Below are 26,887 nucleotides of genomic sequence, written 5' to 3' on the forward strand. Positions count from 1 at the left end.
TGACCAGTAAAAAATCACCTTCAACAAATTGTAAATTAGCTTCTCGTAAAAATTAACAATATTTAATCAACGACAAAAATCATAGATAAGAGTAGTAGACATATATGCTCTTCAACAAGTTTTCTCTTTTTTCGAGCCACTAATTTTCTTTTGATATTAGCTACAATCTTAATGAGCTTTACAGCATCGAAGTCAAGACAAATAGATGAGATCCAAGTAGAGATTCAATAATATAAAAAAAAAAAAAGAAAAAAGAAAAAAATGCATGGATAAAATGTAAACACCTCGCATTCAATGAATAAATAAATTAAAGATTATTTCGAAAGAGTGCCGAAACGGAAACGGGTTGTCGGGAATAAAGAAATAAATATCAATAATTAATTTTAATTAAATTTGGGCAAAATAGAATCGGGACACCCATGTTCTTGTCGCCGTCAGAACGAGGATTGATCAGGTGGTTTTTTTGGTAGTTTAGAGACCGCAGGGAAAGCATGTGATTTTGTTCTCATCGGATGGATTTTCCAATTTTTCTCTTCCATGATTAAACTGTTTTTCTTCATTTTTATGCCCAAAAAAATGAAAATGAAGATAAGGGCTGGCTCGTGGATAGGGGTGTTCACGGGGTGGGGACGAGAACCACAAGGCATTCCCGACGTTCCCAAAAAGAATTCTTTCTCCTTTTTAATTATTCTTATAGAAGTTTGAAATTAAAAGTTAGATAGATCTGTATTTAAATAGTTAAATTTTTATGAATAATTTATATTAAAAAATAAAATTGGTGATGAAAAATGTATTATCCATCCTCGTCCCCATCGAGACGACGAGACAAATTGGGATAAATTTATTTGATTAAATACTCCAGTAACACTAGTCTTCCCAGCTCCCACGCAGTCCCACTCGCAGCTTGCAGAAGAAAAAAAAAGAAAAACATATGTATATATAATAATAATAATAATTTAAGTAGAAAAATATGGTTCTGATTGAAAATTAAATTTAAAAATAATATATTTTTATTTTAAAAATAAAGTAGTTTTTTAATCTAGAAAACTTGTTTGGGATACTAGATTTTTCTTTTAATATTACATGTGGGGTGGAGAATTCAAACTCATAGCTTTTTTATGGTACATATTTATCTTGATCAGTTGAGCTAACTGGGATACTAGTTTTTGAAATAGTTTTTGGAACAAAAAGAAAGACATAATTTTTTGATTTTTTAATATTCTTTCAAGTAGTCATTTTTTCATTATTATTAATTAACTTGATTTAATTGAGTTATAATTTTAAATATAAAGGTGGAAGAGAAACAAATGAAAGTAAAATATCAAAAAAATTATTTTTTAAAATATTTATGTACAAAAAAAGTCTAAGATCCAAATTCACCTTTATTTCTTCAAAATCAATGTTTGGAAGACAAACAATAATAATAATAATAAAGCAGAGACTGGATTCAATTTTTGTTATTTTCAAATATTTTCTTTGACAGTTTCTCAATTCATTAATTATTTTTTTCAAAAGAAATATGACTTATTTAAAATATGGAAATACTATTAAATTGTTTTTAGAAAAAGATTAAACATAATAACAGGAGAGAGAAGAGCTTAAAAAAGTAAAATCTAGAGAGAGAAATGGGGGGATGGGAATAAGAAATAGGATAATAAGTCAACTATAATATGGTTGAAGTCAGTTTTCTTGGGCAGTTCACAAAGGAGCAATCTAGGACTAGAGACCCTCATCTTATTTTACAATATAATAACAAATTGATTATTTTAGTTTTAGAACTAATTTCTCAACAAAATCGCTTACTCTCATTTGCCAAAGACGACTTTGGAGAAAATTATTTACGTTCCAATCTTTTTCAATCTTAGATAATAGTGCTATAAAAGATATAATTATATATCTGACATCACAAAATGAGATTGAGAATGTTGTGACTTTAGAAAAGATCGTGGGCTGAAATTTATTTATATTTCTGGTTGCCAAGTTGTTTTATTGACCAACCGTACCATTTTCGAGCAGTTATTTTCCTTCGTGGATTATAAATGTGGTGCAAAGCAACAATTAACTCCTAGTGACTTTTTTTTTAATTAATGCAGTTTTTCTTTAATTTAAAAAAAAAAAGCAAAAATCTCCCCCTCCACTAATATGTATAATTATGCTTTGCATGTGCTTTTGGATAGCCCTTGGGGCTTGCTTCTTGATGTTGTAAAAATTATAATTCTTAAATTTTATGGGTTGGTTTAGGGAATAATTGTGGGTTTCTTTTAAAAATTAATTGGGTAAATACATTATCTTCTCACCAAATTAAACTATCCAATTTTAGAAAACAAAATAGTTAAGTTCATCTTTAAAACCTGGTTAAATGGATTTGGGAGATTTACACCTACAAACTACAATGGGTGCTGGTTAATTGAATTTGTTGAATTGAGTTGTTAATAAAGCACAAGTGAAACAAAAATCAAAGCTTGGTAGGATCACTTTTGATAACTATTTTGTTTTTAGTTTTTTTTTAATTCGATTTGTTTTTATACAATTTCATAAATAACTTTTTCAGCCCTCTAGAAAACATATTTGAATTATTCTTAACTAGATTTTTAAAAGATAATAATAAAAGAACAAGTTTTTGAAAACGAAAATCCACCATTACTATTTTTACTCATGTATTTCTTTGTTTTGGTATCAACTATTTAAAAAAAAATTTCAAAATCTAAGTCAAATATTGAAAAAACAAAACTCCAAAACCTTGATTTTTGTTAAGAATTAAAATTTATTTTAATGAAAGGTGAAAAACAATCCTAATTTTTAAAAACATAAAACAAAATATGGAGTCAGTTATCAAACATGACCTACTTTTAAAAATAGAAAATGAAAGGGTTATAAATTAGGTCTAAAAGAATCAAAATTATTTTCTAAAAAAAATAAATGAAAGAAACTAGTTTTCTCAAATTTATGAATTTAAATATAAAAATTAATGTTCACTTGACAATTTCAAAGATAAATATCAAACAGTTATTGTCCTTGTACATTTTTTGTTTTCTATTCATACAAATATAAAGTTCTTGAGAATATCATAGATAAACTCTGAAACTACTAATGACTTCGGAAATTTATTTCTTGGTGGCTTTTTGGAATTTTACTAAAATTTTAAATAGGTACTTAAAATATATAATGGACAACAATCTAGTATTAAACAAAGTTTATTTTCTATCAATTTAAGTTGATTGTTTGAAAATATTTTTTTATAACAGTAATAATATTTTTCCTAAAAGAAACTATTAATTCTATGACCATTAGGACAATTAAAAAAAAAAAGTAAAAGTGCTATTAGAATATTAGAAAATATGTTAACCTCGACACTAATTATGTATAGAATATCATAATTTTATTGATGAAATTAGTCGAAATACCTATGAATATTAATATGGTATCGGAGTCCAACAAACTTAAACGAACATAAACATTGATGAGCTTAATATTAATATTCAGACACTATAACCATCTATTAGCTTTTATATGTGTTCGTAGAAGGTTTATTTACACAGTTTTTTTTTTCTTTAGTTGACTTTTATAAATGATGCATTTCTTAGAATAATTATAGCAAAAGAGTATAAATATTTTTAACAGTAACTTAAAACAATTTTGATTGTTAAAAAGACATCATGAAAGAGCTCAGAATTCAAACAATAATAATAACAACAATAAGTTTAAATAAATAAATAAAACGGCGTTGAAATTGTTGGATTGGATGTCCAATGAACAAACGCATCTATGTTTATCATTTGCGATCGCCCCCCCCCCCCCCCCCCCAAGGGGTAATACAGTAAATTCACATCACTTAATCCGCGTTAAAAAAAATTTATTAATATTTTTGTGCGACTGTAGAATGTAAAAAGTAGCCGTTAAAAAATCATTAGAGGATAGGGAGAAAAACTTAGCAAAATTAATGGCAGAAGAGAGAGAAGAAGAGAAGAGAAGAGAAGAGAGAGAGATTTTTCCGAGTAAGAGACAAAAAGCAATAAATAAAAGGGGAATTTTCCTTTTTTTAATTGTAATTTCAATAGTCCACACAGAGAGGGAAATGGAATCTCATAAATTTTCCTCTCTCTCTCCTCCCTTTGGTGTATAAATGAATGAGGATTCAGCATTCTTCAACTCCCTAATACTTCAATTTCCAAAATTCTTATTTTCTCCACAAAGCTTTCATCAATGGAAGAATTCGCTCCTCTGTGGACTTATCAACAGGTTCCTCTCTCTCTCTTTCTCTCTCTAGATTGAATTTTCTTCCATTTTTCTCTTCTGGGTTTTAATTGGATTCAGTTTCCCAATTGGGTATTCCACAACACTAATTTTCATCACAAATTTCCCATCTTCAACTTGTAATTTTGAACGAGGTTTTTCTTTTTTGGCTCTTCCGACATGTCGATTTTGTTTAACTGAGAAACATATGGTGTGACGAATCTTAATTCAGGCGATGGAGGAGCTGAAAGAGAAGCTCTTATACACAGCGATTGAGCTGGAATCAGTGAAAATGGAAGCAAATCAAGAGATGATAAACAACAAAGAGAACTTAAAGAATCTGCTGAATCTTCTTCAGATGGCATACAAAGAACGAGATGAAGCAAAGGACCAGCTGCATAAGCTGCTCAACAAATTCATGTTGCCATCCAATTTCCAAGCAGAGAGCCCTGTTGTCAAAGCAAATTCAAGCATTACAGAATCTAGCAGCCTCTCCGGCTCCCCCGTCGTCGATTCCTTCTTTGACGCGGTTTCGTCGCCCGATTCGGGCAACAATATGGATCCAAGCGCATTGGTGATTGAGAGCATTGTGAAGGGGAGGAGGCTGCCGGAGAAGGGGAGGCTGCTGCAGTCTGTGATGGAGGCAGGGCCTTTACTGCAGACGCTTCTCGTCGCCGGGCCGCTCCCTCGGTGGCGCAATCCTCCGCCGCTGCAGCCCTTAAACATCCCACCAGTTCTCATCAATGGACACGACATGCCGGATGCTGAACAGAAACCAGCAGTGATGTCTCGAAGGTGCTCAACTTCTTCTATGTTGAATTTCTCTGGTCCCAGCTCCAGTTTTAGCTCTGCAAAGAGACAAAGATTCCACTGATATTCACATTCTATTGTAAAAAGGAAATCAAACTTTTTTAAGGTTGGTTGGTTCCATTGTAAATGATGTCAGAGTTTCTGCTTTCGGAAATTGAAATCCAAATTAGATTGGTGATCTGAGTTTCTTCTTCTCCCCTGCATAAAAAGAAAAAAAAATGGTATTTTGTTACTAAGTTTGGATCTTATGGAAAACTGTGCCTACTCTTTTACTTTGATGCTCATGTTACTAAAACTTTCAATTCCATCGCATTGGACCTTCCAATTGGATAAACGTTTTAATTGCTACCTTATTTAACTTCCATTACATTCATCCAATAATTTCAACGAAAAAAAAAAAACTTGCAAAATTTTCATTACTCACTAATTTCAATGAAAACAAACCATGAAAAATCGATGTACAAAATCAAGCGCTTAGAAATTGATAAATAACTAATTGAATAAATATCTCAAAAACTCCTAACAAACAAAAATTCAATCATAGTGTTGTTGGTAAAATTCTCCCACGGTAGACAAAAATTTCCCTAGCATAGCTTTGTTCTTGACCAAAGCTCTCACTCTATGGAAGAGAATGAACTAGCGAGGCAGTGGTGGATCTAGAATTTTTGTTCAAAATGTTTTGTTTAAAATTAAAATATTAAAATTTATAAATAAAGTAAATTATTAATTTAATACAATGAAATTGCATGTTATGAAATCAGGCTGCACTTTAATCAACTTTAATATTCAATACTTTATATGAGAGTCTATTGATATCCATTTATATATTTTGATTATTAATTTGTTCAATAAAATATACTGATTTTTCCAGACAAATATATATACAAGAAAGAGAAGGGAACTGGGAAATATTAAGTATAATTTTTTTTATTTGTAAGTGTTTATGCAAGAGTTTGCACAACGGTTCTTCATGAATCAAGCTCGAACCCGGTCTCCAGTTTCGACCTGAACACTAGTGTGGTCCTGCACAAGAGGGTAAACACTCCGACGCTCAAGTCAGTATAGGTCGGGTTCCGTATTTAGTTCGAGGTGAAATTCGATACCTGAGCGTGAAATGAAGCCCTTTATTTATAGGTGGTGGATCCGACAGTACACACGACCGGCGGTTATATGTCTTTTCTCATGTCGGACCTGTCGGGTTCCGAGCAGATCGGACCACAACCAGGTCGAACCTTGGCGTCTATACTTAGCCTTTTTAGTAATGGGCGAACCCGGTCTCCTCGGCAGGGCCGAGGTGGACCTACGCAATTCTTTTATTCAATTCTTCAAACACCAGTAAAGGTCCTCCACGTATCCTGGGTATGTTTTACCCCCAAACATTGGCCCCCTCTCTGTTAGGTTCGATCTCGATCTGGCAGAGAAGTTCATCCGATTCCATTCTGGACACGTGGAGACTTTTCATTTGTAGAGGAAATATGACCGTTGCGGAAGACGTTTCGATCTGCTAGGTTGTTGGAGAACTCAAGTATTCCGTCGTTGCAGATCTCGAGAAGATCCTAGCCGCTCGTTGATTCCACGTGTATGGCGCAGAGGTTTTTCCGTTTAGCTATAAATAGTCCGAAACTTTAGGTCAAACCTTACGTTCCCTGAATTTATGGAGTTCGATCTGAAACCAGCTCGAACCTTCTGTAGGTCAGTCATTTTCGCTTTACTTCTTTTTCCAAATATGGTGGTTTTCTTGTCTTCCTCATCCAGTAGTGATAGCATAGGCAGTGCGGGTCAGACCATAAGTAGTTCGCCCCCCAAACCAAGCGATTCTGGGGAGGGCTTAGCTCGTAGGTTGGAGTCCGAGCTGGAAGAAATAGAGAACTTTAGGTTCTCAGACGACGGGGAGGAGAGTGACACTTCCACCTCGGGCCAGGGTTTGGAATACCCTTCTAGAATGCCTGAACATTATCTTGGACCCCTCCGTAGGGGGTTTAAAATTCCGAATGATATCCTTCTTAGGATTCCTGAAGAAGGGGAAAGAGCTGACAATCCTCCAGAGGGATGAGTCACTCTTTATTTAAAGATGTTTGAATACGGCCTCAGACTTCCTCTCCATCCTTTTGCTCAAGAGTTCCACAACCGAACTGGTTTGGCGCCGACACAAGTGGCCCCCAATGGGTGGGGTGTCATTTTTGCCTTAGCCATTCTTTTTTGGTTGCAAGCTCGGGACGAGGACGAGGCCGAGCTACTAAGCGTTAACCAACTTTTTGGGTGCTTTGAGGCCAAGAGGATAGCTAAAAAACCAGGTCGGTATTATATGTGCTCGAGGAAGGGCGCGGGTGGCATAGTCAAGGGGCCGACCTCCATCAAAGGATGGGTAGGTAAGTGGTTCTTTGCCTCAGGTGAATGGCTGGCAAAGGACGAGTCAGGTCGTCCCTTCTTTGACGTGCCTGTTAGGTTTGGGAACCTAGGTATGAGGCCGTTGCGTTTACCTCTTTAAATTTTTCTATTCTTCCTTTTTCATGTCTAACTTGAATCTTTTTTTTTTGTTTTGTGCAGTATCGATCAAGCCGATTCCCGAGCTCGCTCAAGCCACCTTCGACACCCTCAAACACTACAAGGACCACTTCCCAAGGGGCCAGAAGATCGGAACCTTGGTCACTGACAAGCTGTTCCTAGAGTCGGAGCTGCTGGACTACAACTCTTTAGTTCGTCCAATTGAAGCTTCGAGGCCAAACTCCGAGCTCGGTAAGCCGTGCTCGTTCTCAATCTTCAATTTTAATTTTTCCTTTGGCCTCTAACTTTTTGCTTGTTTGTTCTGCAGCAATGGTGTGCGGATTCACTGGCAGCGTGAAGCGCAAGTCCAAGGGCCGTGCTCACGCCCTCAAGACCGTGGTGGGTACGGAACCGGCGACGCCTATCGTGCCGCGGAATGAGGCTCATGGTAACTCTGGGCCATCTTCTGAAGTCCCCACCCCCGTGATCGAGCTAGATTTATCTGGGGATCGATATGGGGAGAAGCGCCCAAGGTAGGAGTCCGAGGCGCTTGACATATCTCCCCTGAACGAGGTGAGGGGAGAATCTCCTTTGAGGAGTGGATGTGCAAGCACTCTTCTTTCCAGATCGGCCAGCATATACGTTCCGGGCAGGACTATGCCTTTAACCTCGAACGGTCCTTCCCAACTTGGGTCAAACTGAGGTGGCTTATGCCCAACTTTCTGCAAAAGTCCTTGAACTTTGCATTGTCGAACTGCTTTCCGTTGTCTGTCACGATGGTGTTCGGTATACCGAAACGGCATATGATGTTTGACCATATGAAAGATGTGACTCTGGACTTCGTGATGTGGGACAACGCCTCGGCCTCGGCCCACTTAGTGAAGTAGTCTACAGCGACAACGACGAACTTGGTTTGCCCTTTGCCTAGGGGAAAAGGACCTATGATGTCTACCCCCCATTGCGCAAATGGCCATGGGGCCGAGATGGGGGTCAGTAGCTCGGGAGGCTGATGGATAATGCTTGCGAAGCGCTGGCAGTTGTCACAGGTCTTCACAAATTGTTTTGCATCGTGCTCAACAGTGGGCCAATAGTACCCTTGTCGAACCACCTTGGCCGACAACGACCTGGCGCCAGAGTGATTTCCACACACCCCTTCATGGATTTCCCTAAGAATGTAGAGGCCTTCTTCGGGAGTCACACACTTAAGCAGAGGCAGGGAGAAACCACGTCGGTACAACACTCCGTCTCGGAGTATGAACCGAGCTGCTCTCCGCGCCATCCTCTTTTGCTCCTTTGAATCTTGCGGCGGATTCCCTTTGATAAATTCCAGGATTGGGTCCATCCAAGAGGGTGACGGAGTATCAATCTCCATCACATCTGGCTTCAAAATTGAAGGACTGTCCAAGATCTCGACCGGGACCGATCTAGCCAGGTCGGTCTCATATGCTGATGCCAGTTTGGCTAAGGCATCAGCATTGGAGTTTTCAGATCTTGGGACTTGATTCACCTCGTAAGTTGTTAGGGTTGACTTTTTACTGCAGAAACATGTGTCGGTAGCCCTGTTTGACCACGTTTTGACCCATTTCCCATTATTATTTGCCAAAAAGAACCACATATTCTTAAAGTAGAACATACATAGATTATTTATGAATAAAAGTCAAACTATGGTACTTTAGGAAAAATATGAGATAAATGCGGTCAAAGTTGGAAGAAAATAACAGAATTCTGTCTTTTGCAGAATTGCGCTTGGTGCATTTTTGGAGGGCAATTTGTCAAAACGCACATTTTGATTAATGAAAGGCAATGAGGACATTTCCCACATGTTCAAAACCGTGAGTCCAAGTCCAAGTGAGGTGGTTAAGTGAATCTCAACCCTTTTCCACCTAAAATGGAGGGGAGTTTCAACCAACCTATGGTACTATAAAAGAAATCCATCCATCCCTCAGCAAATCATCCCTTCTAAGCTTCATTTCATCTTCTTCTAGATGCTCTCTAGTTTTAGAACACGTTTTTAGGGTGTATGTTTATATTCTAGTTGTTCATTTCTTCGTTTTTCACGCTTTTACCTTTCGTATTGCCTTTAATTCAGTTTCTTACTTCCGTTCTTTGTTCATTCTATTCTTTTAAAGTTCTTTAGCGAGTTTCAACTCCCCTCACGCTTGAGAGAGAAGAGGGTCAAGCTAGAACTCTTTGTACGACTTATTTTATTCATTTAAATTCAATGAAAAATACTTTCTTTATGTTTTCGTGCATTTACTTTCATTTAATTATGTTCTAAACTAGTTATCAACCTCCTTGTAGAATGCCTTAGTCAACTGATTTAATTTTCAACACGCTCGGGATTTTGGCCAGATTGTGCCTGACACTTTTTTGGGTTGGTTTCTAAAAACTTCTCTTTACGTCTTTTTTTCATTTGGCCAGTGGGAACTTGATTTATACACCAAAGCCCAACCTTGGGAAAGGTGAGTTAGGTAAAATAATAGGAAACCAATATGGGATGTGACTTAGGAATAAGCGCATAAAATATGGTCCTAGGCATAGGCCCTCTGACCCATAATGCAAATGAGTTGGTAGATATTCTCTAAGATTGTAATCACACATAGGAATATGATTGTAGGTTACCCTAGCCTCTGCAGCAACCAAAAGCGGTAGTGAAAGAGTAGAACTCAAATCCCAAGAAAAGTCAGGAATTGCGCCTGGTGCATTTTCCCAACATAGTGTGTTTTCCATGTTTTGCATCAAAAATAAGGTAGGAAACAAGGAGGTTGAGTTTCATTAAATTGCTTGATAGTTAAAATCCCAAACAACAACGTTTCACCATTATTTTCTTCCTAAATCACAATTGCATATTTGAACCATTTCACTGCATTACTTGATTTTGAAAAGCAACAAGTCCCTGGGGATTCGACCTTGGATTACTTCCGAGTATTACTTGTGACTGTGTGCGCTTGCACGAGTCTCTAATCTTTTTAAAGGTAGAGAAAATCCTAACATAAGTCTCGAACTGGGCGAGGTGCGATTTGACCTTGCTTAGGTACTTTTCCATTCGGGGGTCCTTCGTTTGGTATTCCTCCTTAATCTGATTTACAATTAACTGAGAGTCACTAAAGACCTTGATGTGGGTGGCTCCCAGTCCTTTGGCAACGCGCAGGCCTGCTAGAAGTGTTTCATACTCGGCTTTATTATTTGAAGTCCGAAAGTTGAACCGCAGAGCATACTCGAATCGCTCACCACCTGGTGCGAGCAAGAGGATTCCTGCCCCGCACTCTCTCTCATTGGAAGATCCATCAACGTAGATCATCCACGAGAGGTTGGACTCGGTCGACTGGGACGGTGGGGTAAGCTCTGCGATGAAGTCCGCCACTGCTTGCCCTTTTAACGCGGTTCTAGGCCCGAACTGGATGTCGTACCCGCTCAATTCTAATGCCCACTTCATCAGACACCCTGATGTTTCAGGCTTAAGGAAGATATTCCTCAGGGGTAAGTTTGTAAGTACTGTAACAGTGTGCGCTTGGAAGTACGGCCTAAGTCTTCGGGCCGAGGTGACTAAAGCGAAGGCCAGCTTCTCCATTTGGGGATATCTGGTCTCGGCCTCAGTCATGGCCTTACTGGTGTAATAAATAGAACTTTGGCGCGCACCCTCCTGCTTGATTAGGGCCGAGCTGATGGCGCTATCAGACACTGCCAGGTACAAGTGGAGCTTCTCTCCTGGCAATGGTTTTGCGAGTAGAGGTGCTGAGCAGAGATAGTTTTTCAACTGCTCTAGTGCTTGCTCACACTCTACCGTCCATTCGAACGACCCCTTCTTCCTAAGAACCTTGAAGAAAGGGAGGCACTTGTCAATTGATCTTGACACGAACCTATTCAAGGCTGCAATCCTGCCATTGAGGCACTGGAGCTGCTTTAGAGTCTTGGGTGCCTCCATCTCGAACACGACCTTTATCTTCTTTGGGTTAGCTTCGATCCCCCGGTTGTGTACCATAAAACCAAGGAATTTTCCCGAGGAGACTCTAAAGGCACACTTGGTCGGATTGAGCTACATTTGGTACTTGCGCAGTACTCCAAAAGCTTCGGTCAGATCGGAAAGATGCGACTTTGACTGCTTGCTCTTGACAAGCATGTCGTCCACATACACTTCCATATTCCGACCGATCTGCTTGGTGAACATTTTGTTCACCATCCTTTGGTAGGTCGCACTCGCATTCTTTAGGCCAAAAGGCATCACCTTGTACCAGTACAGACCTTGGTCTGTTATGAACGCGGTATGATCTTGGTCTGGCAAGTGCATTTTAATTTGGTTGTATCCGGAGTAGGCATCCATGAAGGTGAGTAACTCGTGCCCGGCCGTTGTCCACGAGCTGGTCGATCCTCGGAAGGGGGAAGCAATCTTTTGGGCATGCCTTATTTAAATTTGTGAAGTCCACGCACATCCCCCACTTCCCGTTAGATTTTTTAACTAATACTACATTAGAGAGCCACTCTGGATACAGAATTTCTCGTATATATTCAACTTTTAAAAGTTTGTTAACTTCCTTAACAATTACATCACTCCTCTCCTTATTTACATGTCTTCTTTTTTGCTTTACAGGTCGGAATGATCGGTCTATGTTGAGGCGATGCACCATGATCTTTGGGTCGATACCAGGCATGTCTTCGTGAGACCATGCGAAGATGTCCGAGTTGGACCTGAGGAAGTTGATCAACTCCTCCCTGTCAGTGGCCCCAGCTTGGTTCCTATGCTTACTTATTTTTCAGGACTAAGTAAAGGAACAAGCTCGAGCTCCTCTGTTGGCGGGGAGAACTGCCTCTTGCCTTCCTTAGGCAGGTTGGCCTCGGACTCTTGCAGCTTGTCGCGATTGGTTTGTCCTTCCAGGGCGCATACTGACGACCCTTTAAGCGCGGATGCATAACATTCTCGTGAGGTCTTTCGCTCACCTCGGACCGTGCCCACACCATTCGGGGTTGAATACTTCAAGACTTGATGCAGTGTGGAGAGGACGACCCGGAATGAGTGAATGATGGGTCTTCCGAAGATGGCATTGTAGGCCGATCTGCCGTCAATAACCACGAACTCGGCCATCTGAGTTACCTGTGTACTATCTTGCCCAATTGTAACCGGCAAGTCGATACACCCTTTGTAACGCCCCAGAACTTTCCACACACTTCTAGGTCACATTAACTACCCAACTGTTTAAACTTAACCCCAAACACGAGATGTCAACTCCCTGTGCAACAATTATTTATAAAATCAAGCGTCACCTCTCATCATTTTGACAATGAATCAATTCTATAGAATATCAATCAACAATATCTGTGGACAACCTCACGAGGCAAATTTATTATTCCAACTAGGCATAACTCAATGAATGGAAGAAAACTAAAATAAACACCTATCCCGAAATAAAATAAACAACAAGTGGGCACCTCCCAATTATTCAAATAAGAATAAATAGTTTATCGACCAAAACATAGGGTCATAACCATCCAAAAACTTAAGCTAAGCAAAAGTAACTACGCAGCCTATGGTTCTCGCTCGTCATGTCTCCTCCGTCTCATCACCATGGTCGCCAACAAATCCTTCACCTGAAACAATAATTGCAGAGGGGGGGGGTGAGTATATAAATATACTCCGTAAGTAGCCTTCACCAACACACGCACACATCATGCTCCACAAAATCATGAAAACATTCATAGTCATGCTCTCCATCACATTATGTAGTCAAACATAGGCACACTCCATAACATTCGGCGACAACCACAACCATGAACAAATTAACTACCAACCTCGAGTCTCCCTAACATCTCAAGTACCTCTACGCTTATCACAGCTATCCTAGCCCTCCACAGTTAACTTCTTCGAGTAGAGTCGGCCCCTGACCATTTTTACCCAGAGCCCCGACACTACCGCATCGGCCCTCGACCATTTTTACCCAAGGCCCCGATGACTTCACCATCTATCAACCCTTGACCATTTTTACCCAAGGCCCCAATAGCTTTCCTTCCAAAGGACTCCTCGCATCGACCCTCGACCATTTTTACCCGAGGCCTCGATACTCAATTAGTGATGTATCAGCCCCCGACCATTTATACCTGAGGCCCTGACACTCACCCATTCACTTTCTCCAATAATCCAACTCTCGCCAGAGTCTTACTATATACTTTCTTAAGCCATGACCCATGCGGCTTTCAGCTCACCAACACAATTCAGCATGCTTCCACAACATAAACAACATTCTAATGATGAAATGATAAACCAATCATGCTTTCACAATATAACATTTCTTAACAACAGCTCCACTATGAGTTTTGTCACAACAAAGCATAACCAAAAAAATTTTAAACAATTAGAGCCCAACACCGTTCACCCAAATCACTTAATATCCAACATCAATATTCAATAAGCATTGCTAGATGTAATAAACACACGAAACACGCCGAACAATTCATGCATATTCAGACAACATCTCCACAGCAATTCTCAGTAGTTTAGCAAAGCAGAATTTACACGATTATCACCGACAAATATTCAACAACACTCCAAGTATACAGATTACCACAACCGAGAGCTACCTAACACATCAGCGTATCAAAAATAATATCGAACATCACAAAAACAGCATATTAGAGGCAATCCGACACACATTAACGCACGCACACGCCCCTTGTCTACTTACTCACAACCGCGCCCTTAAGTTTTGCGTCGATCTCGCACCTAAGCACTAAAATAGAAAAATACAGCAAGTTACGTACACTATTCAGCATTCGAAATCAATTCTAAGAGGGTTCAAATGACTCATTACCACCGAAATCGACTTCGTAGGGGTGTGGGTAACTTAGATCTAGCTCGCCAAGGTGTGGGTAGCCTAAATCGAGCTTCGAACGGATGTGGGTCAACACCGAAAGTCATCGGGAGGAAGAAAACGCCACAGATCTGGGCCAAGCACGAGCTGTTCACTTCTGTCCGAGTCGGGGAGGGGTGCTGCAGGTACGGGGCACCGAAGGACGATCGGACTTGCTCGTGGTCTGCCCGAAGGTGTAGGATCTGGGCTCGTCGTCGCCACCTGCCGCAGTTGGTACTACCTACGACGTCGAGACTGCTACAATGGCTGCCACCGTCGGGAGCGCCGTCGTGCTGGAACGTCGGGAGACTCTGCTGCCGCCACGAGAACGTAGTCGTTTGGTAGTGAGCCGCCGCCGTAACCGTGTACCCAAGCCGGAAAACGCCGCAAAGCAGCGGGAAGGTGACTGCTGCCCCACCGCGACGCTGCCGTGCTTGCTGCTGTGACGAATTCACCGCCGCTGGATGGGTCGCTGGAACGAGAAAAGAGAGGAAGAGAAGGGGGGTGGGCGGCTAGGGAAAGAAGGAAGAAGAAGAAAGAAAGAAAGAGAACTTGGGTGCTAGGGTTTCTTTTTGTTTTCTTTCCTTTTTCCCTTTTCTTTTACTTTTCTTTTGTTTTAAAACCAAACCAAACCAACAAAAACCAACATAACCAAGCCCAAGAGCAAAAGAAACCCATCCCAACTTAAAACCAACCACACAAAGCCCGATAAATATAAATTTACTTAGAGTTCAGAGCCCGATAAATATAAATTTAATTAGAGTTTAATTTAAAAAAAAAAATCTCCTAGCTCGAGACTAACTAACCTGAGGGACTCGGGGCGTTACACCCTTCAGGGGAGACCGATTCTCCAGAGAATCCAACCAAGGGTGTTGGACTTTTCTTCAATTGAGACCTTGTCCACCCCAAGGCCAAATATGTCGGGAGGGACAAGATGTTGGCAGATGCACCTCCATCTACCAACACTCTTCTGACCAAGACGTGATCGATAAGGGGAGCGATCACCAGTGCATCATTATGAGGCAAGTGAACTCCCTCCAGATCGGTATCCTCGAAGGTAATGGAGCAAGTAGGTTTCTGCTCCCTGATAATGCACACCTCGCGCCTGGCCTCGCGAGCTAATTCTTTCCTTTTGTTTCCAGACTGGCCCCCGCTTGGGCCTTCGAAAATAGTGTTGATGACCGCAGGTCGGTCCTCTCGTCGAGGCGGCGTTCTTGAACGCTTCCTCTCTTCTTTCTTTTCCACCGAGTTAGACCTCGGTTTGCCCACAAATTTTTTGAAGTAGCCATCTTGAATGAGGTCTTCAATCTGGCGCTTCAGCTCCCAGCAACTTATCGTATTATGGCCGTGATCGCGATGAAAACGGCAATATTTATCTTTACTGCATTTTTCTGGCTCTCTTCGGAGCTTCTCAGGTCGCTTGAGGAGCTTTTCCATCCCGCTTTCCTCGATGTTCGTAAGGATTTCAGAGATTGGGATGGTAGTTGGGGTATACCGTTCATAAGGTCGGTTCCGGCTGGGGCCGCTCTTCGACCTACGATACTCGGTTCGGCTGCCAGAAGAGGACGATCTCTTGTCCTTAGACTTAGAATCTGCCTTCCTCTTCTCTTGACTTAGCTTCTTCTGGTCGATCTGCTTCTCAGGTCGGCCAGTCTTGGTTCGGAGGAGTTCTGTAACGCCTCGAGTCCTTCAGGTTAGTTGGTCTCGAATTAGGAGATTTTTATGTTCTTTTAAATTTAAACTTTAATTAAATTTATATTCATCGGGCTCTAAACTCTAATTAAACTTATATTTATCGGCTCCTTGTGGTTGGTTTTATCTTAAGTTGAAATGGGCTTCTTTTGCTCTTGGGCTTGGTTACGTTGGGTTTTTGGTTTGGTTTGGATTTTTTGAACAAAGGAAAAGTAAAAGAAAAGGGAAAAAGAAAGAAAACAAAAAGGAAAACCCTAGCCCAAGTTCTTTTCTTTCTTCTTCTTCTTCCTTCTACCCTAGCCGCCCCCCTGATTTCTTCTTCATTCCCAACCCCGCCGCCCCCTCCTCTCGTTTTCCGGCAGCTCATCCGGCGCCTTGACGCAGCACCGGTGTTGCTAGCCCACTCCGAACGGAACGACGACAAACTTCGACGTGCCTTGAACCCGTAGCAGCGGCAGACGACGACACCCACGAGCGGCTGCCGGCAACCAAATCTGTAGCAGCAGCAGCAGCGGCGCGACTTCCCCGACGTCCCGACGATCTGCAGTAGCGGCGGCGCGTCCCCCGGCGGTCTGCAACGAACCAGCACCGCTCCTCCTCGCAGCGGCACACGGCGACGGGCCAGATCCGTGGCGGCGCACGGCGAACGGGTTGTACAGCGGCGAACCGGTGGCGACCTGCTGCTACGATTCGACGAACGACAACTCCAGTGGCGGGATTTGTGCGTTACAGCAGTGTTTAGGACGTTTGGAGGTGACCCACATCCGTTCGAAGCTCGATTTAGGCCACCCACACCTTGGCGAGCTAGATCTAGGTGACCCACATCTATACGAAGTCGATTTTGGTGGTAATGAGTCAATCGAACCCTTTTAGAATTGATTTCGAAGGCTAAATAGTGTACATAACGTGCTGTATTTTTCTGTTTTAGTGCTTAGGTGTGAGGTCGATGCAAAACTTAAGGGCGCGGTTGTGGGTAAGTAGACAAGGGGCATGTGCGTGCGTTAATGTATGCTAAATGGTCTCTAACGTGCTGATTTTGTGGCGTTTAATGCTAATTTTGTTACGTCATTGTGCTAAATAATTCTCGTTGTGTTAGTCGATATACTTGGAGTAGTGTTGGATAATTGTCGATGAAAATGGTTAGTTTTATGCTTTGCTAAACTGTTGAGTATTGCTGTGGTAATGTTCGTTGCCTGAATATGCATGAGTTGTTCGGCGTGTTTTGTGAGTTATTATCCTTAGTAATGCTTGTGAAATAATGATGTTGGATATTGAGTATGATTGGTTATTATCTCATTATTAGAAAGTTGTCTATGTTGTGGAAGCATGCTGAATTGTATTTGTGAGTTGAAATATGCAGGGTTAGTGGTATAAAAAAAAAGTATATAGTAAGACTCTGGTGAGAGTTGGATTCTTGGAGGGAATGAATGAGTGGGTGTCAGGGCCTCGGGTATAAATGATCGGGGGCGGATACGTCACTAATGGAGTATCGAGGCCTCGGGTATAAATGGTCGAGGGTCGATACGAGGAGTCCTTTGGAAGGAAGACTATTGGGGCCTTGGGTATAAATGGTCAAGGGCTAATAGATGGTGAAGTCATCGGGGCCTCAGGTATAAATGGTCGAGGGCCGATGCAGCAGTGTCGGGGCTCTTGGTATAAATGATCAGGGGCCGACTCTACTCGAAGGAGATAACTGTGGAAGGTTAGAATAGCTGTGATAAGCGTAGAGGTACTTGTGATGTTAGGGAGACTAGAGGTTGGTTGTTAACATGCTTCCTGGTTGTGGTTGTCACTAAATTTTATGGAATGTGTTTATGTTTGAATGCATAACGTATTGAAAGCATGACTACGAATGTTTCATGATATAGTTGAGCATGATGTGTGTGTGTGTGTTGGTGAGGGCTACTTACGGAGTATATTTTATATACTCACCCCCCCTCTACAATTATTGTTTCAGGTGAAGGACTCGTTGGTGACCATGGTGATGAGACGGAGGAGACATGACGAGCGAGGACCATAGGCTGCTTAGTCACTCCTGTTTAGTTTAAGTCATTAGTTAAGGCCTTATGTTATGGTCAATAAACTATTTGTTCGTTTTGAATAATTGGGAGGTTCCCACTTGTTGTTAAAGTTATTTCGAGATAGGTGCCTATTTTAGTTTTCTTCTATTCATTGAGTGTTGCCTTGTTTGAATAATAAAATTTGCCCCGTGAGGTTGTCCACGAATGTTGTTGATTGATATTCTATGAATTTGATTTATTGTTGAATTGATGAGAAGTGGAACTTGATGTTATATAATTGTTGCATAGGGAGATGGATGACGTGTTTGGGGTTAAGTTTAATCAGTTGGGTAGTTAACGTGACCTAGAAGTGTGGGGGAAATTCTGGGTCGTTACATCTTGCCCATCGATGACTTTCTTCGCCTTTTGCAGGACTTCGGCGAAGGTTGCTGGAGCCTCCTCTCCGAGCTTCACGTTGAGGGTCTCATCGGCCAGACCGGTGAGGAAGTAGCACATAGCCGAATCGTGACATATTCTCTCAGCGTCTCACCCTCCTTCTGTCTGATGGTGGCGAGGTGAGTCGCTGTCTTTCTATCATAATGCCGTGAAGAGAATTGACTAATGAATTCCTTTCTCAGCTGAGCGTAGGTCGATATCGACCTAGTCGGCAGTCTTCGGTACCACAGGCGCGCGCTGCCGGTGAGCGCGATCTGGAAGGCGCGGCATTTTATCGCATCAGTTGTCGCTTGAAAGTCCATGAGGCCCTCGAAGACCTCAACATAGTCCTTTGGGTCCTTAGACCCATCATAAGGTTTCATGGTGGGAGTTTTGAACTTTGGAGGGATTGGAGCCTCCAGAATGTTCGAGGTGAATGACGATTCTCCCAGGTCGCCATCGTCAAAACGAGCACTATTTCTTCTCGCACCTGGCTTTGAGCGCCTCGACGTGCTCATCGAACCTGTGCTTCATCAGGTCGAACTCTTCCCTGGTGATCACAGCTTCTGGTGTTAGAGGCTTATACTTTGATTGAGCCTTGAAGTCAGAGTTGGAGAACTCTCGGGAGTAGGAGGGAGAGTCTTCCGGCTCTCGAGATGCTCTCTTCTTCTTATCAGTGAGGTGCTTTCTAAGATCGTTGTCCCGCAAGCTATAATCCACCCTCTATTGTTGGGAATGGGCTCGCGGTCGCCAGGATGGAGAGATGGAACCCGACCTTCCTTCTCTCTAGGTGCGCCTGGGACCCTGGAGGGAGACGCTGTTCGGTTAGCCCGCGTTGCCTCGGCGTACATTTCTTCCATCGTGCACAACCGATGGCGCATATCATCCAACTCGCGCTGGAGAGTAGACAAAGCCTCAGGGTCTGCCGTCGAGTCGGCTCTCCGGGAAGCCTTTCTTGAGGTCCCTCCTCGGCCTCGGTTGGCTTTTGAGGGTTTAGGGTGAACAGGAGGTAACTCCTGGTTCGCATGGCGGGCAGATCTCCGTGGAAGATCTCCCTCTTGCCCTGCTCGAGCCTGGTCCTCGACCATTCTAGCGTCAAGATCTCGCTGAGGGCCGTTATCAGCGTTCAAACCCCTCCGTTCTGTCGTATTAGCAGAGCTTGCTGGCTGCACCATCTTTGTGTATGTTTCTTAGATCGGGATGACTTAGATCGTCCTTTCTTTCCCACAGTCTCCGGTTGCAAGAGTTTGGAACCGGAGACTCTGGGAAAGAGTTTATGCAAGAGTTTGCACAATGATTCTTCACGAATCAAGCTCGAACGCAGTCTCCGGTTCCGACCTGAACACTAGTGTGGTCTTGCACAAGAGGGTAAACACTCCGACGCTCAAGTCAGTATAGGTCGGGTTCCGTATTAAGTTCGAGGTGAAATTTGATACCTGAGCGTGAAATGAAGCCCTTTATTTATAGGTGGTGGTTCCGAAAGTACACACGACCGGCAGTTATATGTCTTTTCTCATGTCGGACCTGTCGGGTTTCGAGCAGATCGGACCACAACCAGGTCGAACCTTGGCATCTATACTTACCCTTTTTAGTAATGTGTGAACCCGGTCTCCTCGGTAGGGCCGAGGTGGTCCTAGGCAATTCTTTTATTCAATTATTCAAACACCAGTAAAGGTCCTCTACGTGTCCTGAGTATGTTTTACCCCCAAACAGTAAGAATTAAATTTTAATTTTTTTTTATCAATTTGTATTTATATTTGATATAGAAAAATTTAAACAAAAATTATATTATTATATATTAAATATTATTTCATATTTGGATATAATATAATTCTTTAAAAGAAATATAGTAAGTTTACAAAAGGTAAGAGTTTAAATTATATATATATAGTTGATTTATAAAAAGTAACGCAAGAAGACTCGAACTAGGCAAATAGAAGGACGGCTTGGTGTCAACCATATTAGAATAGAGTATGTTACGACATCCATAAATTAGACAAATGGTGACGAAATGCATGTGCTGCCCATCAAGCCCCATTGAGAATCGAGAGAGAAGTGTCGTGATATAACCAAGGAGGATGGTGAATCACCTAAACACACCAAGAGGACGAGTGTAGAAAAGCCTAGCTAAGGCGTAAGTGAGATTAGACATAATGACAACGTCAATGGTGTCAATGACAAGCTTAGTGGGGGTTAGTTGAGCTCCCAAGCCATAACCTTACAAGCCAATGTTCCTTGGAGATTTTGGATGAGCGGCTTTGGAGATACATATTAGTGAGATATGCAAGCATGCTAGATTTTATGTCAACCTGAGTTCAAATGTGCACTTTACATTTGGTGAGTGACTCCTTGCTACTTTCAACGTTCACGCCTGCCAGAGTAAGATTGCTTTACATTGTACTATAGGAGGACGTGTGGTGATAATTCACGCCTGCCATAGCAAGATTTCTTTATAGCAAGATTGCGTGGCCGAGTGTTGCAGGATGAAGGCGTTATGCATTTTCCTTTGAGAATGCGAATCTCAAAGACAGTTTTGTGTGGCACTGGTGCATCGACATTGTGCCTCTTCCCATGGGTAAATGGTTGCGACATAGGTTGTCTGGTATAGTATGTTGAAGTGAGTTAGCACGAATGCCTGAGTCATAGTGTCATTATAGTGTCTAGATGAATTGAGATGTTTGAAAGGCCCCAATTAAAAAGACCAACTCATGGATCTATTTTCGATAAGCGTGCTGAGCGAGTAACAAAGTCTGATAATTAATACCATAATGCTCAAGGTGACATCTTAAAGCATCAGTGGGGCTTGATAACGTAGGTAGATTTACGATCGTCTTAATCGAATGCCTAATCAGCATTAGCATAAGCACATAAATTCAATTCTAATGGTTGTCGTAATAATAAGCCAGATGTAAACAAGTCCTTTAGATATCGTAAAATTTGTTTAACAACTTGCCAATGTATGAGAGTAGGAGAATGTATAAATTGACATACCTTATTAATACTGTAAGCAATCTCTTGTCGAGTAATGATAACATATTGAAGTGCCTCCAACAATGATGTGATAATGTGTAACGCCCCGCGTTACTCAGGTTAGCTTGCCCCGAGTTCCGGAAAAATTTATAACAAAATGGATTTTTATTTATTGTTTTATTGATTTATTTCATTGGTATTTTTAATTGATTCATCAATGATCTTATTTAATTTAAGTGTGACATCTCGACTAGTGTGTATTGTTACAGTTTTAGTGGTGAGTTAGTAGCGTGTAGTTATTTATCAAGTTACATTTAGTACGGAATTCCATTATGCGACACTTGTTTTGGATCATTGGGCCATTTACGAAACTCTATTATTGGTTTGTTTTAACAAGGAAGGGTTGCATAAGTGGGCCTTAAACATAAGGAAAAGAACCCAAGCCCAAAGGAGTTAAAAGTTTGAAACAAGAAAAGGGAACCCTAGCCACTTGTTCTCCTTTTCCCCTTTTCCTCTCTTGTTGAAGCCGTCGGCCACCCCCCTCCACTCGGACCCTCCCTCTCCGACGCAGCAGCACAGACGGCAGCCATCTCCGGCGGACACAGCGGCAGCAGCGGCGGCGGCAGCAGGTGCAGCGTCGCAGCGTCGAACAGCGGCAGCGCGTGACGGGCGGCGGCGTCGTGCGGCGGGTAGCGGCGGTGTGCGACGATCAGCGGCGGCGCGTGACGTTCGGGCAGCTGCAGGCGGCATTGGTACACGCGGGACTGGTACATTAGCATGATCTTCTGTCGCTGCTACCGAGTCCCACCAATTCAGAGCCTCGCCCCTCAGCATAAAAACCGAACCCCTAACCTTGAATTGGTCCTCACAACCTAGGTACGCGTAAAGGGCTTCCAACTCTCTGACCCACTCTTCTGCTGCTGTCGCTTTCTCACTTCCCCCGTCAAAGGTAGGGGGTTCGTAACGCTTGAAATCCTTGATGAATTCAGCCTCGCTCTGGGGAGTATGAAAGTGTCGAGGTGGCTGGGTTTGTGCACCGCCAACCCCCGCTGTGTTATTGATTAGAGCCTGCAATGCTTCCACAAGCAACACCAACTGTGGGTTTACCTGGGAACTGCCAAGGGAACTGGGGGATTTACCCGCTCTTGAGCTGCTGCTGGGGGAATTGAAGGAACTACCCCTGCCTGATCACCAGCAGGAGGGGGTGGTGGGTCCGCCACATTCTCACCTCCGAGAGCTGGGTCGACGTCTGCACGCAGCCTTATACTACGACGGGGTGGCATTGTCTGGATGAAAGAGCACAACAATCAATCACGACGTTAGCACGTTACTCTACGAAAATACCAGCAGTAATATGGCAGTCAAAACTCCCACATAAATGCAAGGTCAGTTACATTCTAGCTGGTATACTCAGTGACCGCCCTAGGCCTAACGAAACCGAGCTGCAACTTTAACTGATGAGAAAAGAATTAAACGCAAAGGAAACTCATGGGGAAAGTATAAGTTCACAAGAGCAAGCATGAGGAGTACCTGGTGATGACAAGGAGGCCGATCGGGATCACTACTCCTAAGTACCCTAGTTACTAGGTCCGTCTACAGGAACGTTTCAGCTCTGATACCAACTGTAACGACCCAAATTTCTGATACATTTAACGAGGTAACAGCCATATAACGCTTACTGAACCCTCCTATCTAAGGTAACGAAAAATGTAATGTTCTCTTAATGCAACACACAAAATGGAGGTACACAATAATGGAATGTCCAGAAAATCAAACCCGCCTCAGTGGTCAGGAATCCAATAAAAGGAAGTTTGGCAAACCAAAATACATCAGTAATTCGAATAGTAAAAATATTCGTAAGGCAATAAAAGACAGTGTCCTATGAGTTAACCCAATGTCTAATTCCCCTGTTATTTCATAGGAATAAGACTTTTAACGACATCGGCAATGCACGACATTATTCACTACCCTAACCAACACAGCTAGTGATCCCTCCTCAGTCAAACCTCCTCCATGTCATCACCACGGTCGGCCCTGTTCACACCTGAAACAAATAAGGTAATGGGGGGGGGGGGGGTGAGTACATAAAATACTCTGTAAGTAGCGCTCCCTAACTAAACACAACAACATGCTCGTAATTACAACCACATCAAAAAAATAGCAGAAACAACAGATAGGCAGCAAGGAATAATAACAGCAGATTAACCTTACCGTACAAGCGGCCTAACGCCGGATTACCGGGACTCCAACCCCACGACTCACTAGCCATTGCCCCACTAAAGCTAGCACTCGCTCTACCTTACCTATGTTGGTACTCCAGGTCTAACTCTTCGAGTCGTATTGGCGCTTGACATTTATCCCCAAGGCACCGACCCTCTTCTACCCCGCTTGGTGCTCGACCTTGCCATTTATTCCCGAGGCCTTGAATTATTACCCATACGCATCACTTCACGTTAGTCCCCCAAGTCTAACTCTTCGAGTGTATTGGCCCTTGACATTTATCCCCAAGATACCAATACTACTCTACAGAAGCTTGACGTTCGGCCTTGCCATTTATCCCCAAGGCCTTGAACTGTGCACCAGTCCTTGACATTTATCCCCAAGGTACCGATGACTACCTGGCGTATTGGTCCTTGACATTTATCCCCAAGACACCAATACTCCTGTACAGAAAACTGTGGTTCGGCCTTGCCATTTATCCCCAAGGCACTTACTCAAGGCTTTGCGTAACCAAGCTACCAAACTACTAGTGTGCAATTTCTCTTCAAGCGACCCCCGGTTAACGAACCACTAACCCATCACATCACACCTGACAATTTCTACTAATCCCTCCAAGACAACCCATAAGCACATCACCCACCCTTCAATTCACAGCACAATTTACCAGCATGTTTTTCATTATGCCAAACAAAATCACTAACACAACAGCCTCCAACAAAAATAACCAAACAATAAAAACTATGTAATCAGGCTTTCAGCACATGTATTTCATTTTCACAGCACAATTTTACCAGCATGCTTTTCACCATACCAAGCAGATCACTTACACAACAGCTTCCAACAAAATATAACAAAACAATAAAAACTATGTAACAGGCTTTCAGCACGTGTATTTCATTCACAGCACAATTTTACCAGCATGCTTTTCATCATACCAAACAGATCACTAACACAACAGCTTCCAACAAAATATAACAAAACAATAAAACTATAAAAAAGGCTTTTAGTACGTGTATTTCATCTTCGACCTGTTTACAAACATCATAGGCCAATTACTCCCAACCACTACAATCAGAAAAGACCAGTCCCCTCCAACGATAGTAAGTCATGAAAATTTTTATGTCTAGCAATGAAAGAGTATCACGAAACTCGACACAATCGCTAGAAGCCCTCAAAACCAAGACTAACAACTCCGACATTCACGAAATAAATTATTTTAATTAAAAATCAGCACAAAACTACTCCGTTAACACTAAACAACGCACGCACACGCCCCCTGGTGCTACTTACAACTGTTATGCTCCTATATCTTGCGTCGATTCACCACCGAACCAACAATAGAAAAACGAAATAATTAATACAAAATTTCCAGCCGTCTAAATCCATTCTAAGAGATCTTGTAATGTCCATTACCGCAAAAATCGACTTCGTATAGGTGCGGGTAACTCAGGCCTAACTCAAATAAATGTGGGTTGCGTATATCGAGCCTCTAATGGTTATGGGTAGGCGCCGAGATCATAATCTGCTGCTGTCCGGACTATTTCAGCAGTAAAAACTCACCAAAATGATACCCACGACGCTGTGTGCAGCAAGGACCCGCGCCACGACCCGCTGCTACCGGAATCCGCGCACCATCGCTGCTGCCCGACACCCGCGCACCACCGATGTTGCCCGACGCCCGCGCACCACCACTGCTGCCCGACGCCCGCGCACCGCTGCTGTCCGACCCCCGCGCACCGCTGCTGCCCGACGCCCGCGCACGTTTGCTGCTGCAGAAAATTCGTGCATTTGTTGCTGCCCAACGCCCGCGCACGTCTGCTGCTGCCGGAAATCCGTGCATCCGCTGCTGCCCGACGCCACGCATCGCCGCTGCCCGGAATCGCCCGCCACCACTGCCTGCCGCGCCGCCTGCTACGGTCAACCGGAGGTCGCCGTCCGTCGAGTGTTTCGGGGAGGGTTGAGGCGCCGGTAGGAAAAAAAACGAAGACTAAAACGGGGGGAAATGAGAGATGCTTCACGAATGGGAGGGGTTTTGGGGGCTAGGGTTTTCTCCTTACCTTTCTTTTGTTTTTACAAAGAAGGGACCCACTTGGGCTAGGGTTTTTCCTTTTCCCTCTTGTTTTAAAACAAGGAAGGCCCACTTACCTAGGTACTTAATTTGGGCCCAACGAACCAGAACAATTGTAGAGAAAATAATTTCCTCGTTAAACAATAATTAGATACGTAAGTACACGTCAACACTCATAACAATTACCGCAGCAGCTCGAAATAAAATGAAGTGGAACAATTAAATTAAATAAAAAAGAAATTTCTAAGAAAGGAGGCCTCGAGACTCGAGGGTCAATTAACCTGAGTAACGCGGGGCGTTACATTTAGAGTTTTGAACTCTTCTTTTTGTTTGGTCAGAACTTCCTGTTCTTTCTTAAGCCCTTCTAGCAAAGAGTTGTACTCGGTCAGTTGGACAGAATAGGCTGCAGCCTTCTTAGTGGCTTCCGCAAGCTTGATTTTACTGTTTCGACCGGTAGTATCATGGTGAGAAAGTTCCACACCAATGGAAGCCATTCCGCGACACGAGAGAGCTAAGGCCTGAAGTTGAATAATGAAACTTAAGAAGCGGACGCAGTAGTAAAAAGGAAAAGTAAATAAAATAACAAGTCATGAGTTACTCTTTCGATGCATGTGGCAGCCTCGGAGAAAAGATCTTGAGAAGATGAGGGGTTAACCCTACAGATATGTTTATCCAAATCAATGGAGAAAATAGGACAAAGTTTGTCTGTAAGAGACAGGATGTCTACCCCACCTAGATCAGTCAAAATAGGGGGAACCTCAATACTAGGAATAGGGGGAGTTCCAGAGATCTCGAAAGAAGCCTTCCTTGTGTTGAATGGTTTAGTAGCAAAACTTGTGTTATCAGTCAAAGAGGAGTGAGACTGAACTTCGTCAAGCTCTTGCAGGGATATCCCAGGGCCGTCTACTAGGGCTTCGAATTCGGATTGGGCTCCTTCATGTTCCCTGGGAGAAGGAATAACAACTTCGGGAGTAGGAAGAGCGGCTCTATTTGAAGATTTTAAAGAGCCGGGGGCAAAGGCTGTGCAGAGGACTGGTCACGAAGATCGATTTGATCGACTTCGTGGTGTTGGGTGTGTTGCGCTAAACTCGTAATTTGTATTTTGTAAAAACAAATGTATATTGAATAAAGTTTTA

General features: G+C 42.5%; 2 protein-coding genes and 2 long non-coding RNA genes across 4 annotated transcripts; 2 read left to right on the top strand and 2 right to left on the bottom strand.

The window, feature by feature from the left end:
* The first annotated feature begins 4,051 nt into the window (after window positions 1-4,051).
* Window positions 4,052-5,226, top strand: LOC111024665 (uncharacterized). Its single transcript, XM_022302407.2, has 2 exons — window positions 4,052-4,239; window positions 4,466-5,226. The coding sequence occupies exons 1-2, from the start codon at window positions 4,204-4,206 to the stop codon at window positions 5,105-5,107; spliced, it is 678 nt and encodes a 225-aa protein (XP_022158099.1). The 5' UTR covers window positions 4,052-4,203; the 3' UTR covers window positions 5,108-5,226.
* Window positions 5,227-8,182: 2,956 nt separating this feature from the next.
* On the bottom strand, window positions 8,183-10,963 carry LOC111024661 (uncharacterized). Its single transcript, XM_022302400.2, has 2 exons — window positions 10,566-10,963; window positions 8,183-9,062 (listed from the first exon to the last, which is right to left on the bottom strand). Exons 1-2 carry the CDS (start codon window positions 10,961-10,963, stop codon window positions 8,183-8,185), a joined length of 1,278 nt encoding a protein of 425 aa, XP_022158092.2.
* Window positions 10,964-12,837: 1,874 nt separating this feature from the next.
* On the bottom strand, window positions 12,838-14,857 carry LOC148212345 (uncharacterized). The gene is made up of 3 exons (XR_015789916.1): window positions 14,328-14,857; window positions 14,202-14,246; window positions 12,838-13,110 (listed from the first exon to the last, which is right to left on the bottom strand). It is a non-coding gene; the product is annotated as an uncharacterized LOC148212345 (long non-coding RNA).
* A 1,483-nt stretch (window positions 14,858-16,340) lies between these two features.
* Window positions 16,341-18,325, top strand: LOC148212346 (uncharacterized). The gene is made up of 3 exons (XR_015789934.1): window positions 16,341-16,905; window positions 16,987-17,031; window positions 18,016-18,325. It is a non-coding gene; the product is annotated as an uncharacterized LOC148212346 (long non-coding RNA).
* Window positions 18,326-26,887: the final 8,562 nt, after the last annotated feature.

The sequence above is a fragment of the Momordica charantia genome, assembly GCF_013281855.1.
Source record: "Momordica charantia cultivar OHB3-1 chromosome 3 unlocalized genomic scaffold, Mcharantia_2.0 BLBB01000003.1, whole genome shotgun sequence".
NCBI lineage: Eukaryota > Viridiplantae > Streptophyta > Magnoliopsida > Cucurbitales > Cucurbitaceae > Momordica > Momordica charantia.